The sequence below is a fragment of the Anoplolepis gracilipes genome, chromosome 9 (assembly GCF_047496725.1).
Source record: "Anoplolepis gracilipes chromosome 9, ASM4749672v1, whole genome shotgun sequence".
Lineage (NCBI taxonomy): Eukaryota > Metazoa > Arthropoda > Insecta > Hymenoptera > Formicidae > Anoplolepis > Anoplolepis gracilipes.
In genome coordinates, this window is record NC_132978.1 from 11,930,386 (window position 1) to 11,944,510 (window position 14,125).

Genomic DNA, 14,125 nt, shown 5'->3' on the forward strand with positions numbered 1-14,125 from the left:
AAAAATCAAAATTATAATAACTATTTCTGTCTTATAAATATATTTTATAAATCTTGAAAGAGAGAGACACTTATATGAAACCGATGAGATTTTTCTGCACCGTGAGTCTTTTTGCAAGCTTTATATTAGTACAATAAAATTAAATTTAATTACGATTAATATAATTGTACGCATAACAAATTAACTCATCCCAAAAGTTAGAACAAAACAATATATTCGCTCATGTGCTAGTGTCGCAATAGTTAATGATTTACGTCTAGATAAATATTGGTTGTTGAAGCTTCCATAAATTTTCAGCGAGTTGTTTACAATGCCATTGAAAACGTCACTGTTCTGTGCGTGATTTCAATGTGATACGAGAAAAGATTATATTTATTGTTCGCGACATTGCTCATGTACATTAAAATGCATAATGTCTTAAGCAAAATATATAAGCTTTCATAGGTGTATTAGAAATATGTAAAATTATATGTATATGATGGAGAGGGAATGAAAATAATATATTCTTATTCTATGTTATTGTTATATAAATAATAAGGATAATATAATAAATAAATTTCGTGTTTATGTTAATGATACAGTATCTTAATTATTAAAAAAAACAACGTATGTGTAATATGAAATTAAAACATATTAGTAAATTGGCGCGATGCGCTGTTATCTTTTAATAATCCAAAATATGTACGTTATCACATCAAATATGCGTTAGGTACAAATAAATTACACGCATACGATTTTTCGGACACTTAAGATACTGAAATTAAGATTTTGTTAACATTGCAAAATCATTGTGTACAATACAAAAATTTGAAGATTTTTATGAAACAGAAACTCACTTATCACGACTTCTGCGAAGGTAGAGGATCCCTGCATAGATTTCTGCGGTCTGCATGATTCTGCTCGAGGAACAGTCATGCAGTGTTTGGCGTGACATTAACTGATTAACACATATGTATGAGAGATCAAGAAGAATTCATATTTACTATAAAATAAATTCATATTATTAAAATTAGAATTCACTTAAATATTCAACAGGAAAGTTGATATAACACGAAAAATAAAATTTGCATTCTTGACATCTCGTAATGGATCGCACATCTGAAACATTCTATGTGTAAGAATATATTAAAAGTGATAGATTATAATTAACAAGTGATTATTAATTAAACATTCAATCTTTTTTAAAAAATAGCAAAAATGGGAAAAAGTAAGTATATTGAAAAAAATTTTGTTATTCGATAAACTTCTTTAATAATAAATCAATACAAATATCAATAGAAAGATATAAAAAATATTACACGTAATCTGGAAACATTGAATCTCAATGCGTCTTTCAATTTAATTTATTTTATAATTAACTATTCTCAGTCATTTCGTGTATAGTCATTTCCTTGAAACCTATTTTAAAACAAAAGATAATAAAATATCAGAGATAAAATAATATTTATAATAAAATTAAATTAAAAGATAAAGACATCGCACTTGTTGCAGGCAAGGAATTGCTTACTTGCCGAGATGTTTTATGGTTCCTAGTCTTTTGTGGATTCGCCATTAATTATATGTTGCGATTAAACTTAAATCTTACCATAGTCGCAATGGTGATACCATATTCGAAACCTGCAGCGGTCGTGCAATGCAATCCAGAAAATAGTACATTAATCTGGACCAACGAAACATCTCAGAATAATAACGTATCTTTCTCGATTACGACACCGTCGTCCGAAAATGTTACGGTATTTTGGAAAGATGATATTTTGGAATATTATATTTTTTGTAAATAAAATTTGTAATAAACACATCTCTTTAGTGTCGCCTTTTTTGGAAGAATGTTCTCTTCGATAATTCGCAATTTTATTTAGTATGAAGATCGATTCGCCTGGAATGAATACGAACAAGGATTGGTATTGGGTGCCTATTACTGGTTGCACTGGTTATCACAATTGCCTGGTGGTCTTCTAGCCAGGCGATATGGTACAAAACTTGTATTCGGTTTAGGAAATTTATTAACGGCTCTTTTAGGATTTCTCGTTCCTTACGCGTCACATCTGTACGGCTTGATATTTCTCCGAATGTTGCAGGGTTTCATCGCAGTAAGTTACATTTTTACAGAAATTATTTATTAATTTTTTAAGTTTGCTTGTATATCCAAAAATATTAATAATTTTTTTTCAGGGTGTTACATGGCCATCGATGCACGATATGACGGCGAAGTGGATTCCGCCAAACGAGAGAAGCAGATTCGTTAGCGCTTATCTTGGTAAGGAATCATGTAGATTATTTTTATTACACATAAGACCGAGGTATAACGGTAAAATAAGTTTATTAAATTTTAAACTAATTTTCAGGAAGTTCTGTGGGAGCTGCAATTACTTACCCCCTGTGTGCAGCTGTGACTAGTTTCCTCGGTTGGGGTGCATCTTTCCACGTGACGTCTTTAATAGGTGTAATGTGGTGAGTGCATCTAAAATCGTTATTATTTCAAACTCATGATGAATGAAATCTCTTTGGATTTTCCATACATTATTTGCAGTTTTTCGATGTGTGATTCGATGATTTATTCACCATAAATCGCAGGTACTGCTTATGGAAATTTCTCGTGTACGATTCGCCGCAACAGCATCCACGAATCTCCGACGATGAGAAAAATCATATCTTGGATAACATCGCTAAATCTGTCGACGAAGAGGAAACGCCAATACCTTGGAAATCAATAATTCTGTCAGGACCGGTATGGATCACCATTCTCGCACATTGGAGCACTGCTTGGGGTTTCTTTACGTTGATGACACAGGCACCGACTTACTTCAACTTTATTCACGGTTGGAATATTAATACTGTAAGTAACGCGTTTCGCGTAATACATAATCTTGTAACGGTAACAAGATTATTTTTCAATTATTATACTGAACCAACATGCGTAAATTACATCGGTTCTTATCTTTTTTTTCCACATAATTTATAATCGAAATGCTAATTATTTTTTTTTCAGACTGGAATCTTGGCAGGAGCACCACATATAGTCAGAATGATCTTCTCGTATTTCTTTTCCATCATGAGCGATTGGCTGCTACGTACGAAGCGAATGAGCTTAACGAATGTTAGGAAATTAGCTACCTTCGTTTGTACCGGTGTACAAGGTGTCCTCATTATGGCTCTCGGATTTAGCGGATGTCATCCATTATTCGCGATTGTCTTCATGATGACCGGCACAGCGGTTAATGGTGCCATTTCCGCAGCAACTTTGACAACCTTTGTCGATCTCAGTCCGAACTATGCTAGTGTCCTCCTCGGATTCGCCAACATGATAATCGTATGTGCCGGTTTTCTCTCGCCAGCAATCGTTGGTATACTAACGAATAATAACGTAAGTTTAATTTGCACAAAAATTATGTTTACAAACACTGTATCTTAAAATGTTTTTGTAATATCAATTACAAAATTTATCTACAGCAAAATGTGGGACAATGGCGTTTGGTCTTTCTAATTGCCGCTGCCAATTCGATAGCAGGTGGTATCATATATATAATCTTTGGCACTTCAAAGCAGCAACCATGGAATCAATACGTTAAATTGAATTTAAAGGAACAAGAAATGCAGAAACTGACCACGAAAGCCATAAAATCCGCTAATGATATCGAGAATGTGAACAATACTGAAAATATAAATATTGTTGAAAATAATAAATCTTTAAGAAATCTTATCGAGAAGTAAAGGTTCGATACATATTACAAAATTGCAACGATAGTTGTTTAATGACGATAAACTCTTTTTAAGAATATGTATTGATAAAGAGGATATCAACGATTGATCGTATATTTAGTAATAATATTAATAATACACATTCCACATATACATAACTTAATTTTGAAACATTTCGTCACAAAGAAACAAAGCAATGAAAGTGATCTTACAATGTAAATAAATGTTAAACTATTTATACGCCTTAAGACATATATTATGACTTAGATGCATATTTCGACAGAACGCAAAATACATGTTTTATTAAATTAAATTTATGTTTATATTATATCGCATCATTCCGTCTCCGCATGTGCACAATGTGTAAATTGCGGTGGACAAGTTCCAGTAATAAAATCGGCAAAATGATTATTTTCTACTATATCAACACTACGTTATTTCGTCTTGGACAAAAAAAAAAAAAATACCAGAATTATCACAGCTTTTTTTCTGCTGTGAAGCAGATTAAATACCAAGCCTTATCCTACTTTCTGGACCAACATCGTGCGGTTCTCTGATGAATGACATATATTATCATTATTCACAAACTTCGGATCATTACCATCATTCATATATGAAAGTGTACAGTGTTTGAATTGTTGCGCGTCTCTGTAAAATTTCATTTAATAGCGATATCTAAGTTTTTATAATCGCAATGAGATTTTTGCACGTTATAATTACAATATTGTGAATAATAATAAAGTACCGATTTTTTTATCACTGTTATATGGGCACTTTCCATTTCTTAATATCTAAGCTCGAATACCAAGGTTTTATTCTCAGATTTTTCATAATAAATCTTTATGTTTTTATATCGGAAGACTAACTTACGGACAAATTACGTACGAACAAATGTGAAGCACACATTTTCTTCCGGAAGTCATAACGACTCGATATTTCGTTAACCCTTTCTAATAATTATAATAATAAATAATTTAATATATAATTATAAGTATAGCGAAGCAAAATAAGTATATTTTAATATCTATAAAAATTAATAAAATATATATTTTTCAAACACATTAAAATAAAACTTTAGAATAATATTGGCTTTTCTTAAAGAAAAAAACTAAAAATGTCAACAGTTTAATATACTATGTAATATTTTAAATGTTTCTAGAAACTCAAAGTTATATATAAATAATTAATAAGTGTATGAATAATTTGGAAAATCATAAAATAATAATAGCTATTCATCGAGTAGAAAGTAATTCATTATGAAACATGACACTTTCCTATAAGAGATATGAACTAAGCAATCGCATATAATAATTCATACATTATATTAGCTATTTATGATCTATCATAGTTTAATAAAAAGTAGTAAATATAAGTAATAAATATATGTGTAGAAAAAACACAGTTATACGACTAGTATTGAAAGCGCGTAATAATAACGCAAATACGAATGCATGGTTAGAAGCTTAAACCTTTTAAGCTTCGGTTGACGTAACAAAGGAATTTCATTAATCGTACGTAAAGTATATTAATATTAGGCCTAAAATAGGAATCTGTTGTAAGACAAATAATTTAATAGTCTATAATATAAACTCGCGCGCGCGTATGTGTGTGGCCCGATTTTACATATTATATATTACTTTATTTCTGTATATATACATAAATTCTATATACTTATGTATCTCTTTGTATATGTATATATACATATATATAATAATCATTTTATATAGGTATTTGATAGAACTTCAAATGTGTGCTTCTACGCAACAAGTGACTTTTATCATTTCGCATTGATTTTAGGTCCTCCTATCAGGGCCTATGCACAATAGAAAAATATTAGGAATAGGAATTAAATATTTTCCTATTGTGCATAAAAGTCCTCACTCACATAATGTTTATCAATATCTTGTTACACGCATATATAAGTATTAAATAAAATTTTTCCAAACGGTAGATAACTTACATATGTCGATAAAAAATTTTTTAAATTTGCACAACACGGCTCATAAAGTATATAGACGGAATATGAAATTTTCACAGCAAAAAAAATATAAACAAATAAGTAAAAATATTTTGCTCTGTAATTTTAAGACGTTGTTAGTTGGAATCAATCGTACTTTTATAGTTTTTATGTTATTTTTGATTTCCACTAAAATTTCGAGCTTTCTTTTATCATTAACAACATTTATACATATATATATTATATATGTATATTTTTATACTTTTTCTCTTATTCTTTAAGTTCATATTCTCAAGTTTGATATTTAAATATTAAATATTTCTGCACACTACCCTGTAATTTTTAAATGCAGAATTCCTTGATTATAAGGAAATTGTACAGCATTTTAAAAAAATTTGATCTAGAAATTCAGAAAATTCATCTCGAAAATGTTCACGAAGATAATATCCAGATTTTATAAGGGCAGTGAATTTAATTATGAACACATTGGCACATTTTAAGAGAAGCCTTTGTTGCATATCCCATTGTAATCTAAGATTTCAGAAAAAAATTATGATTTTCGTAGATGTATACTATGAGAATATAGAATGAATATCTGTTGAAAACGTCAATATATATATATACTCTGACAAACATGTAGTATAATTCCAGCAATATTGTAACGACAATTTGATTTGATTTGATAAATACTGTTAAATATACTTTCAGTTTCCAGTTGCGTCTATCACATCTACTGCTAGAACAGTTTATTTATTTAATAATTTGTTTAATTGGTATTCTATGTCTCATTTGGATCTGGTGCAATTGTTTAATCATTTTAATTATAGCAAGTACGAATGCAACAAGTAGCTATTTTGTAAGATTAAATTAAATCGCTATTAAATTTTTTTTTCATCAGCTACCTTGAGAGTAGAATAGAAATTAATATCCTATATTTCACTTGAAATAAACTTGATGCTTCATTATTTCCATTATTCACTGCTTCATTATTTCAATTATAGCAAATATAAAAAATATAAATGCTAATAATAAGTGCTAACTAACTATTTTTGTAAATTAAGTTAAATAAAGATATTAAATTCATCATCTACCTAAAGGAGGATCTTTTTCGAAGCGTCATTGATTTGGTATTCAAGTCGAAAATATAGATATGTTGATATAACACACTATTTAACATATCTAATCACAAGTTTATCCTCATAAAAAACTGATGTGAAATCGTCTTGTCTCAATAACTCATTATGCGACAATTATGCAAGATAATAATGGCACTATTCCTTTTTTAGTAAATAAAAGTGTAAAATTTAAGCAACCAATGCGACAGCCAAACCTTCTTCTCGATATTTTTAAGAATGCTTGACTGTAACTAATTCCGATTTTCAATGTCAATAATGTGACTGTAGAAAGATACTTTTTAAAAATACTGTCAATTAAACATTTGTAAAAATGGCACTAACCTGAAAAAATCTATAAAAGATTTAAGTGGCACGTGAATTATAATATAGAATAAAGCATTGCAGAATCTACTTTTACAAGTGAGAAACCTATTAAAGTTAACCGACTACTTATTATTTTTGTGCACTTATTTGTGCAATATTTATCAGTCGTTTTGATTTTAAACACTATCATTCATTCTAGGAAAAATTATGCGTGTTGCATTGTACGCTATATAAAAGCTACACGAAAGAGCGACATTAATCATTGGTCGGTGGATCCATAGCGCAGATTATAGCTTTCATTACACTGGCTGCCGCCAATGCCGCGTAAGGTTGCCATTCTTTGATTCGGGTACCGTCTTTGTAATCGGCAATTCCGCGAATTACGACAAAATTTTCGCGGCAATTACCTAAGATACTCTCTACCACGGCATCCATTTCTGCATCAAATGCCAGCGCGCCGAATCGACTTGCGAATTTTTGTCTAAGTTGATCGTCTCGTGCGATTTGTCGACCAGATGCCACTGGCGCAAGATGGATTCGAGAACATCCGTCAGTTCTTTAACAATATTAATATATATATACTTATATATTAAAATATGTATTCATTTATATGATTCAAACAAATTAATTTTCATCAAGTACCTTTTATTTATTGAATCCTGTGGTGCAGTTGGATGAGATACTTCGATGACATCTCTTTCTCCAATAGCCATATATAGCTTATCGGATTCTGGTGGTGGTGCGTTGAAGTCATGTTCCGACTGATTGATTAGATTTTCCAAACCTTCCTTCATATACGTTTGCCACGGCGGAAGTGCTTCATTTTCAGCCTATAAAAAAATAAATATTTTCAACAAAAAAATATATAATTATTCAAATGTAAATACAATTATTTAAATAAATATCAACTAAATGACCTCTTTCTTAAGAGTTGCCGCGATTTCTTGAAGACCGAGATTTGGCGGGCAATATTCTTTGGTCTCGAAATGATAATTCCCGTTTTCGCTCATCTTAGCATTTTCGCAATAAACGTATGTATATTTATTATTATACGGCGTTGGATGTGATATCACTACGTCACCCAATCGTACGTGTTTATTGTAATCCGTATAGTGAGGAACACCACCACCAACTCCGACGAGAAAAACAAAATCCACCTTTTGAAACGTCCCTGGATATACATAGATGCAAAAGATTATAACAACGCTTGTAATAAAATTGAAAAAAAAAGAAGAGAAAAGGAAATAGTAAGAAAAGAATACTGTACACACCTAACAATCTAGTAGTAGTATTGCCGGCTGCGGTCATCGCTTCTCTAGTATGGCCCACAGTTGGCAATTTAGTGCACACAATTCTATGTGCACCGATATTGCCCAAAGTATAAATGTTAGATTCCCCTATAACAAATAGTAGCTATTTATTTTTCGTATTCTTATGTACCTTGAGTTTATGTTGCCGTCTATTCTTGGTTTGCGTATGATACATTGTGCGTTGTGCGGCTATCAACAAAGTAGAACGGAACCTGTGTTATATGTGATGATAAAATAGATAAAAATTTATTCCATATAAATATATCTCTCAAGTAATACTAGATATAATGGAAATAAATACATAGTATTATAAAAATCTATTCAAAAATCTTATTTAGTTTCATTAAAAAGGTGAACTTCCTCGTTGAGATGCTAAATATATTTTGTAGAATGTATTGCAGTTATTGAGAATATAAATACTCTATTAAAATTTAAAAAAAAAATGTTGAAAAGAATTTTATTATTAATATTAAGAAAAAAGAAATAAGAAATAAATATTTTTTTTGCAACAATATATTAAATACTGGAGAAATAAAAAATTAAAAATAAAAATATTGATATTAATCATACATATGATTCATGTGAGTACCCAATAAAATAAATATAATACATAAAACATATACATAAAAACAAAACCACCATACATAAAACAAACATAAAGCTGTACAAAAACATTTTGTGTTAATATTATGTATTCAAAATATGTGAAAAATATTATGAAATAAAAATGATTAACATAATACATCAAATGGATCTATAGCATAAAAAAGACGCATGTGTTTTAAAATACATGTTATGGCATCACGGCCCTGCATTTCGGTTGCAAGCAATTGACAAGTTATGAAATGACATTAAAATAACGATAGAGATTTTTGTTATAAACTACTTTACCGAAACGGCATATCACTCGCGGAACTCCATCTGTCGTATCTGGTGAGCTTGCGGTACCTAAAGTTTCATGCATAGTGAAATATACATTCCCAATATCGTTTGAGCATTTGCCGCCGATTAATAAATAATGTAAATCAATAATCATATTTGCACATCAAGAAGCGGAAAAGGAAAAAATTATAGCATATAATCAAAATAAGACGATAGAAAATACGATAGAAGTTTAGTAGAAATAATTTAATTAAAAAATTTTTTTAATGATTCTATGCAATAACATGTTTTAAGAGAATGTACGTAGAAATAAAAGCAACAAAAGAGTTAATAAAATTATTTTTCTAATATTTTAATATATTCTACTAGAATTCAATTACCATTATTCGTCATTTGTCTCGTGAGAATAGAAATTAGTTAATATTATTCAGGTCTATTGCGAGTGTTATAGTTCAGAATTGTCTTTTCTTGTGTGTAATATAAAATAAATATTAAAATACAAATGATAAATAGCAAAAAATCTTACCAACAGTAGTGTAGCGAACAAAGGTTTCCTTATTTTCAATCATTGAGTCTACAGCAAGTTTCTCACAATATTGAGCTGTAATGATAGCTATAGTAGGTTGTTTTGCACTTGCCATTGTTGGCATCTGCTTCACTACCTAAAATTAAATTTTACAATGTTAAGACACATATAAATTAATGGAAAAAATAGTCACACTATTATACATAATCAAGTAATAATATAAATTACTTGGACTTGAGTATCTTCATGGACAACACGTGTGAAAGCCCCATGATCCAATGCTTTAATGAGCCCTTTTTCTTGAAGTTCTTTCAATTTAGCTTCCACCTCTAATGGTTCCCAGCCATGTTCCCTAAAAACATAATCAAAAACTTATTATTATGTGCAACAATTTATTATAAAAATAATTATACAATTTTTTATAAAAATAATTACATATAATTGTTTTTAAATAATTATATTAAATGTATATTCTCTTAATAAAATTCTATTCTCTTAATTAAATCCTATTTAATACAAGTACTTACTTTGAAATGTCAACCACAGTTACTGGGTTTGGATAGGCAGACTCAATGAGTTCCAAAACTTTTTCTACTGTTAGCTCAATCACTTGACCCATGATGGTTTCGTCAGCAGATACTTAATAAAAAAAAAAAAAGAAAAAAATTATATATATTTAATCATGTAATTACATTAATGGGATTGGTCAGATTTTAAAGCTGCATGTATGCCTATTGTAAATATTAAATTAATATTAAATTATAGTTAATAGCATCGAGACAAGAATAACAGCACTCCATATGCAAGTTAAATTTTCTGCCATGTAGATGAGAGTGTAGATGAGTCTAATTGTAAGTTTGTAATATTAACTTCTAATATGTCAATGTAAAAATATGTGAAATATGTTTCAAGGTATGTGTTGTACAGCTGTAATATAGTGCAGAGTTTAACTAATATTTTTTTTTCTATAACTAGAGTCGAGCTAGAACCGTTAGTGAAGGATACAACTAAAGTGTATGTGTGGAACTCGAACACATATATGTATATGGTAGCTAATGACCATAATTAGAAGGTTCGTGCTCTACATGGATGCATTTCCTTACAAAATGAGGACTAAAGTGGTAATATTGTTGTACTATATAGTAACGGATAATCAATTAGTAATAATTAGAATTTAAAAAGAATAAAAATGATATTTTTAAGAATATGTAATGATACGTGCATATGCTTTTGATGTTATGTGAGTCTTTTAATTTAAAATCAATGAAGATGAAACAACACACTGTCGAAATAAAGTTTTAATTAAAAGAATCCATATTAAACAGCTAATATTTATCATATAATATATCAAGTTATTCTTGTATAATAAATTATAAAATTGTGAATTGTGTTTTATATAATGGATAACAATTTTATATGTCTATAATCATGCTATGTGATAGGGTAGATATGCACCATGTAGGAAATATAATATTCAGGTCAAGTCAAGTAGTTAAGTGGGATGTTTTTTACACTCTAATTAATGTGTTCTCTAGTGATTGATCGTTCTGTTAAATAGATCGGAAAATCCTTTACATGATTAAAGTATATAATTAACACTTTCTAAACTTGCATAATATATTGCATAATTTATTGCATAACATATTTCGATTTTAATCAAGATGATAAAAATGTATCGTTTTATGTCTCTCAAATTGCTAAATGGAATATCATTATACTCTTATATAAATCAATGCAATGCAAAACATAATGCTAGGCAAACTATGTTAAGCCAATGTTGTTATGGTTACCAAATGATATTGTGCTAAGCAACATAATATATATATATGCCTATTTGCTATTTTTTTTATTTTAATTATATACTGAAAAAACTTTGCGACTATTTTGTCTCGAATAATTATTGTGTTATAAGAAACTTTATTATGTGTGTATCAGTTTTGTTTGGATTATTAGCCTGTGTATGAGAAAAAGAGAATAAACATCAATAAAAATGTGACAAAAATGCTGAAATTTTTTCATTCTCGAACCTGATGTCCTTATAACTTTCTCAGAGGGAGGAAGTGTGAATAGTAAGTGACCAGTAGCTGTGAATAATAGAAATTAAGTATGAAATAGATGTTCACGCTTAATACAATTGTGATTAATGTAATTGTGAGCACAAAATGTACATGGGAAAACTTTGACTTAAATTACATAATGGATATATATATAAGCCACTGAGAGTTTTAGTCAAGTGTGCATTTCCTTTTGCATTCAGCTGCAATGTGCACTTGAGACACGTTGCTCCAATATCTTTCAATAAGGAACCATTAAGAACAATCAGTTTAATCAAATAACCGTTAACCCTTCTCCCGTATAGACTTTTTAGTTTATTAACCAAAACAAGATTGTACTTGAAAATGGGAATGTATATAAAAATATATAACTAAAAATCTATATTTATATTCCATATATATATATATATATATATATATATATATATATATATATATATATATATGTAAATATCTATGTAGTATATTAATAAAGAAAAAATTATTATTTACTTACATGGTCTGCTTGGAAGTGTGATTGGTTCTTCCAGTTGTCTCAATTCTATTTCTAGTTTTTTAATACTAGGATATTTATGTTGCATCAATTTCATTATCTTTTTTATAAATCCCACATAATCTACAGAAAAAAGAGAAAAAGAAAGATTAATTATAATATCATAGAAATATATAAAGCAAATAATAATAAAGTTTAGTTTTTTGTCAATATAATTAAATTAAAAATTTATAAAAGATAAATTAATGTTAATAGTTTCTTAAATATTAAATTTGATATTCCTTCTTAAATATCATATAAGAATTGAGATTTAAACTTATTTTCCTGGTCAGCAGTTTAAAATTAGATCTTAGTTCATACTGGTTAGAGCAACATAGAAATATTATTCATTTATATTTCTCAGATAGATTGGATACATATGATCTAAAGTAGTTCCAAGAAATGTATGTATGTTATCGATACATATCATATTACAATTCACCTCTAGGAAATTCCTGCGGAGTGACAAGTTCTCTGAAAAATTCTTGTGCAACGCTTGGCTGTTCCGTTTCGGACAGTGTATCGATGAACCAAAATTGAAGAGTTCTTTGTTCTTGTGTGTGCTTTCCAGTTTGTGCGCTCACCAGAAACACTCTGAATTGTAGGCAAAGCTGGGCAGGACTAACTTCTCCATTTGTTACTGTGAGAGTTTTATATTATTTTTATTTTATTGTAATCTATCGAATGTCACCAATTGAAAATTAAGTAAAGACATACCAGCCACAGCTTGTTTGTTGATGACAATTCCTTTGTGATCGCCGCCGGCAATGTGAACATTGTTCTCGTTTCCATTCTCCGCTGGAGGCTCTAAGGTTTGCCTCTCTATTATCAGTGTTGTGGAATTCGAAGTCTTGCATTTTGGTGTCATTACAATGTGCTCTGCTCGAAGAAAATGAGAAAACGTGTCCAAAAAATGCTTATCTTTGTCTTATCGTGCGTGATAAAATTGGCAATCATCGTTCATAAGCTTACTGCGATTTCTCCGAAATTGAATTATTTAAAAAAATCCTTAAAAATTTTTCAAATAATTCCATTCAAAATAATAAATTCGAGAAACGAAGGACAGCTGTCTGCATAAAAATCGCGTCGAAGCAATCTTTCCAATATGAAAAGCTCACGTTTTTGTTAATTTTAAAATAGAAACAATTTTTTGTCCGAGTTTCTCTGAATGTTTTTCTCTACCTCCAGGTATAATATAATAATAAAGACTCTAATTCGTGACTTACCAGTCTTTTCACCCATGTTTGCGGTGCGGTTTCTTTCAGGCTGTTATGATTCGCTACTGTTCTTCTTTTACAAAAGTGACGGGAAAGGGATAATAGGAAGGCGCACTGAACTAGAACACTTTGAATAGCTATAGTAAAAGAACAATATTCCACCTGTTCAGATCGACGAACAGTCGCTAACTGTCACCACCTCTCGCTCTCGCAGTTAGCTGTTACCAGTGACGACAAACGAATCGACGCTGGCGCCTGTGTAAAGTCAGCAGCCGATGCATCATCCCTTCTCATTCTCTCTTTCTCCCGCCCATTGAACCATTTGTTGTCTCACTTTATCCTATTCTATATATTTCAATGCGGCTTATTATGAAATGCCGATAAGAGAAATTAATGAGAAAAAGAATGTATTAAATGTATGGAAAATGATTTTTTTTTTTATTATAAATTGACAAGCTCTTGTCTTACCGGAATAAAGGTCGTCGTTGTCGTCATTCGTATTTAAACCT

At 29.8% G+C, this 14,125-nt stretch overlaps 2 protein-coding genes across 5 annotated transcripts; one reads left to right on the forward strand and one right to left on the reverse strand.

The window, feature by feature from the left end:
- Nucleotides 1–786: 786 nt before the first annotated feature.
- Nucleotides 787–4,671, forward strand: Napi-t (Na[+]-dependent inorganic phosphate cotransporter). The gene is made up of 9 exons (XM_072899449.1): nt 787–1,114; nt 1,193–1,207; nt 1,492–1,733; nt 1,860–2,090; nt 2,173–2,257; nt 2,346–2,451; nt 2,575–2,836; nt 2,990–3,364; nt 3,451–4,671. Exons 1-9 carry the CDS (start codon nt 1,111–1,113, stop codon nt 3,709–3,711), a joined length of 1,581 nt encoding a protein of 526 aa, XP_072755550.1. The 5' UTR covers nt 787–1,110; the 3' UTR covers nt 3,712–4,671.
- Nucleotides 4,672–6,779: 2,108 nt separating this feature from the next.
- Nucleotides 6,780–14,069, reverse strand: LOC140669511 (uncharacterized). Of its 4 annotated transcripts, XM_072899443.1 has the most exons (13): nt 13,626–14,069; nt 13,117–13,278; nt 12,842–13,039; nt 12,364–12,483; nt 11,841–11,897; nt 10,341–10,452; nt 10,042–10,165; nt 9,814–9,949; nt 9,297–9,353; nt 8,367–8,492; nt 8,013–8,266; nt 7,738–7,925; nt 6,780–7,651 (listed from the first exon to the last, which is right to left on the reverse strand). In XM_072899443.1, the coding sequence occupies exons 1-13, from the start codon at nt 13,639–13,641 to the stop codon at nt 7,351–7,353; spliced, it is 1,851 nt and encodes a 616-aa protein (XP_072755544.1). In that variant the 5' UTR covers nt 13,642–14,069; the 3' UTR covers nt 6,780–7,350. The 4 variants fall into 4 exon arrangements, with proteins under 4 accessions (XP_072755544.1, XP_072755546.1, XP_072755545.1 ...); XM_072899445.1 differs by lacking the exon at nt 9,297–9,353 and having other exon boundaries at nt 13,626–14,065; XM_072899444.1 differs by lacking the exon at nt 11,841–11,897 and having other exon boundaries at nt 13,626–14,064.
- Nucleotides 14,070–14,125: the final 56 nt, after the last annotated feature.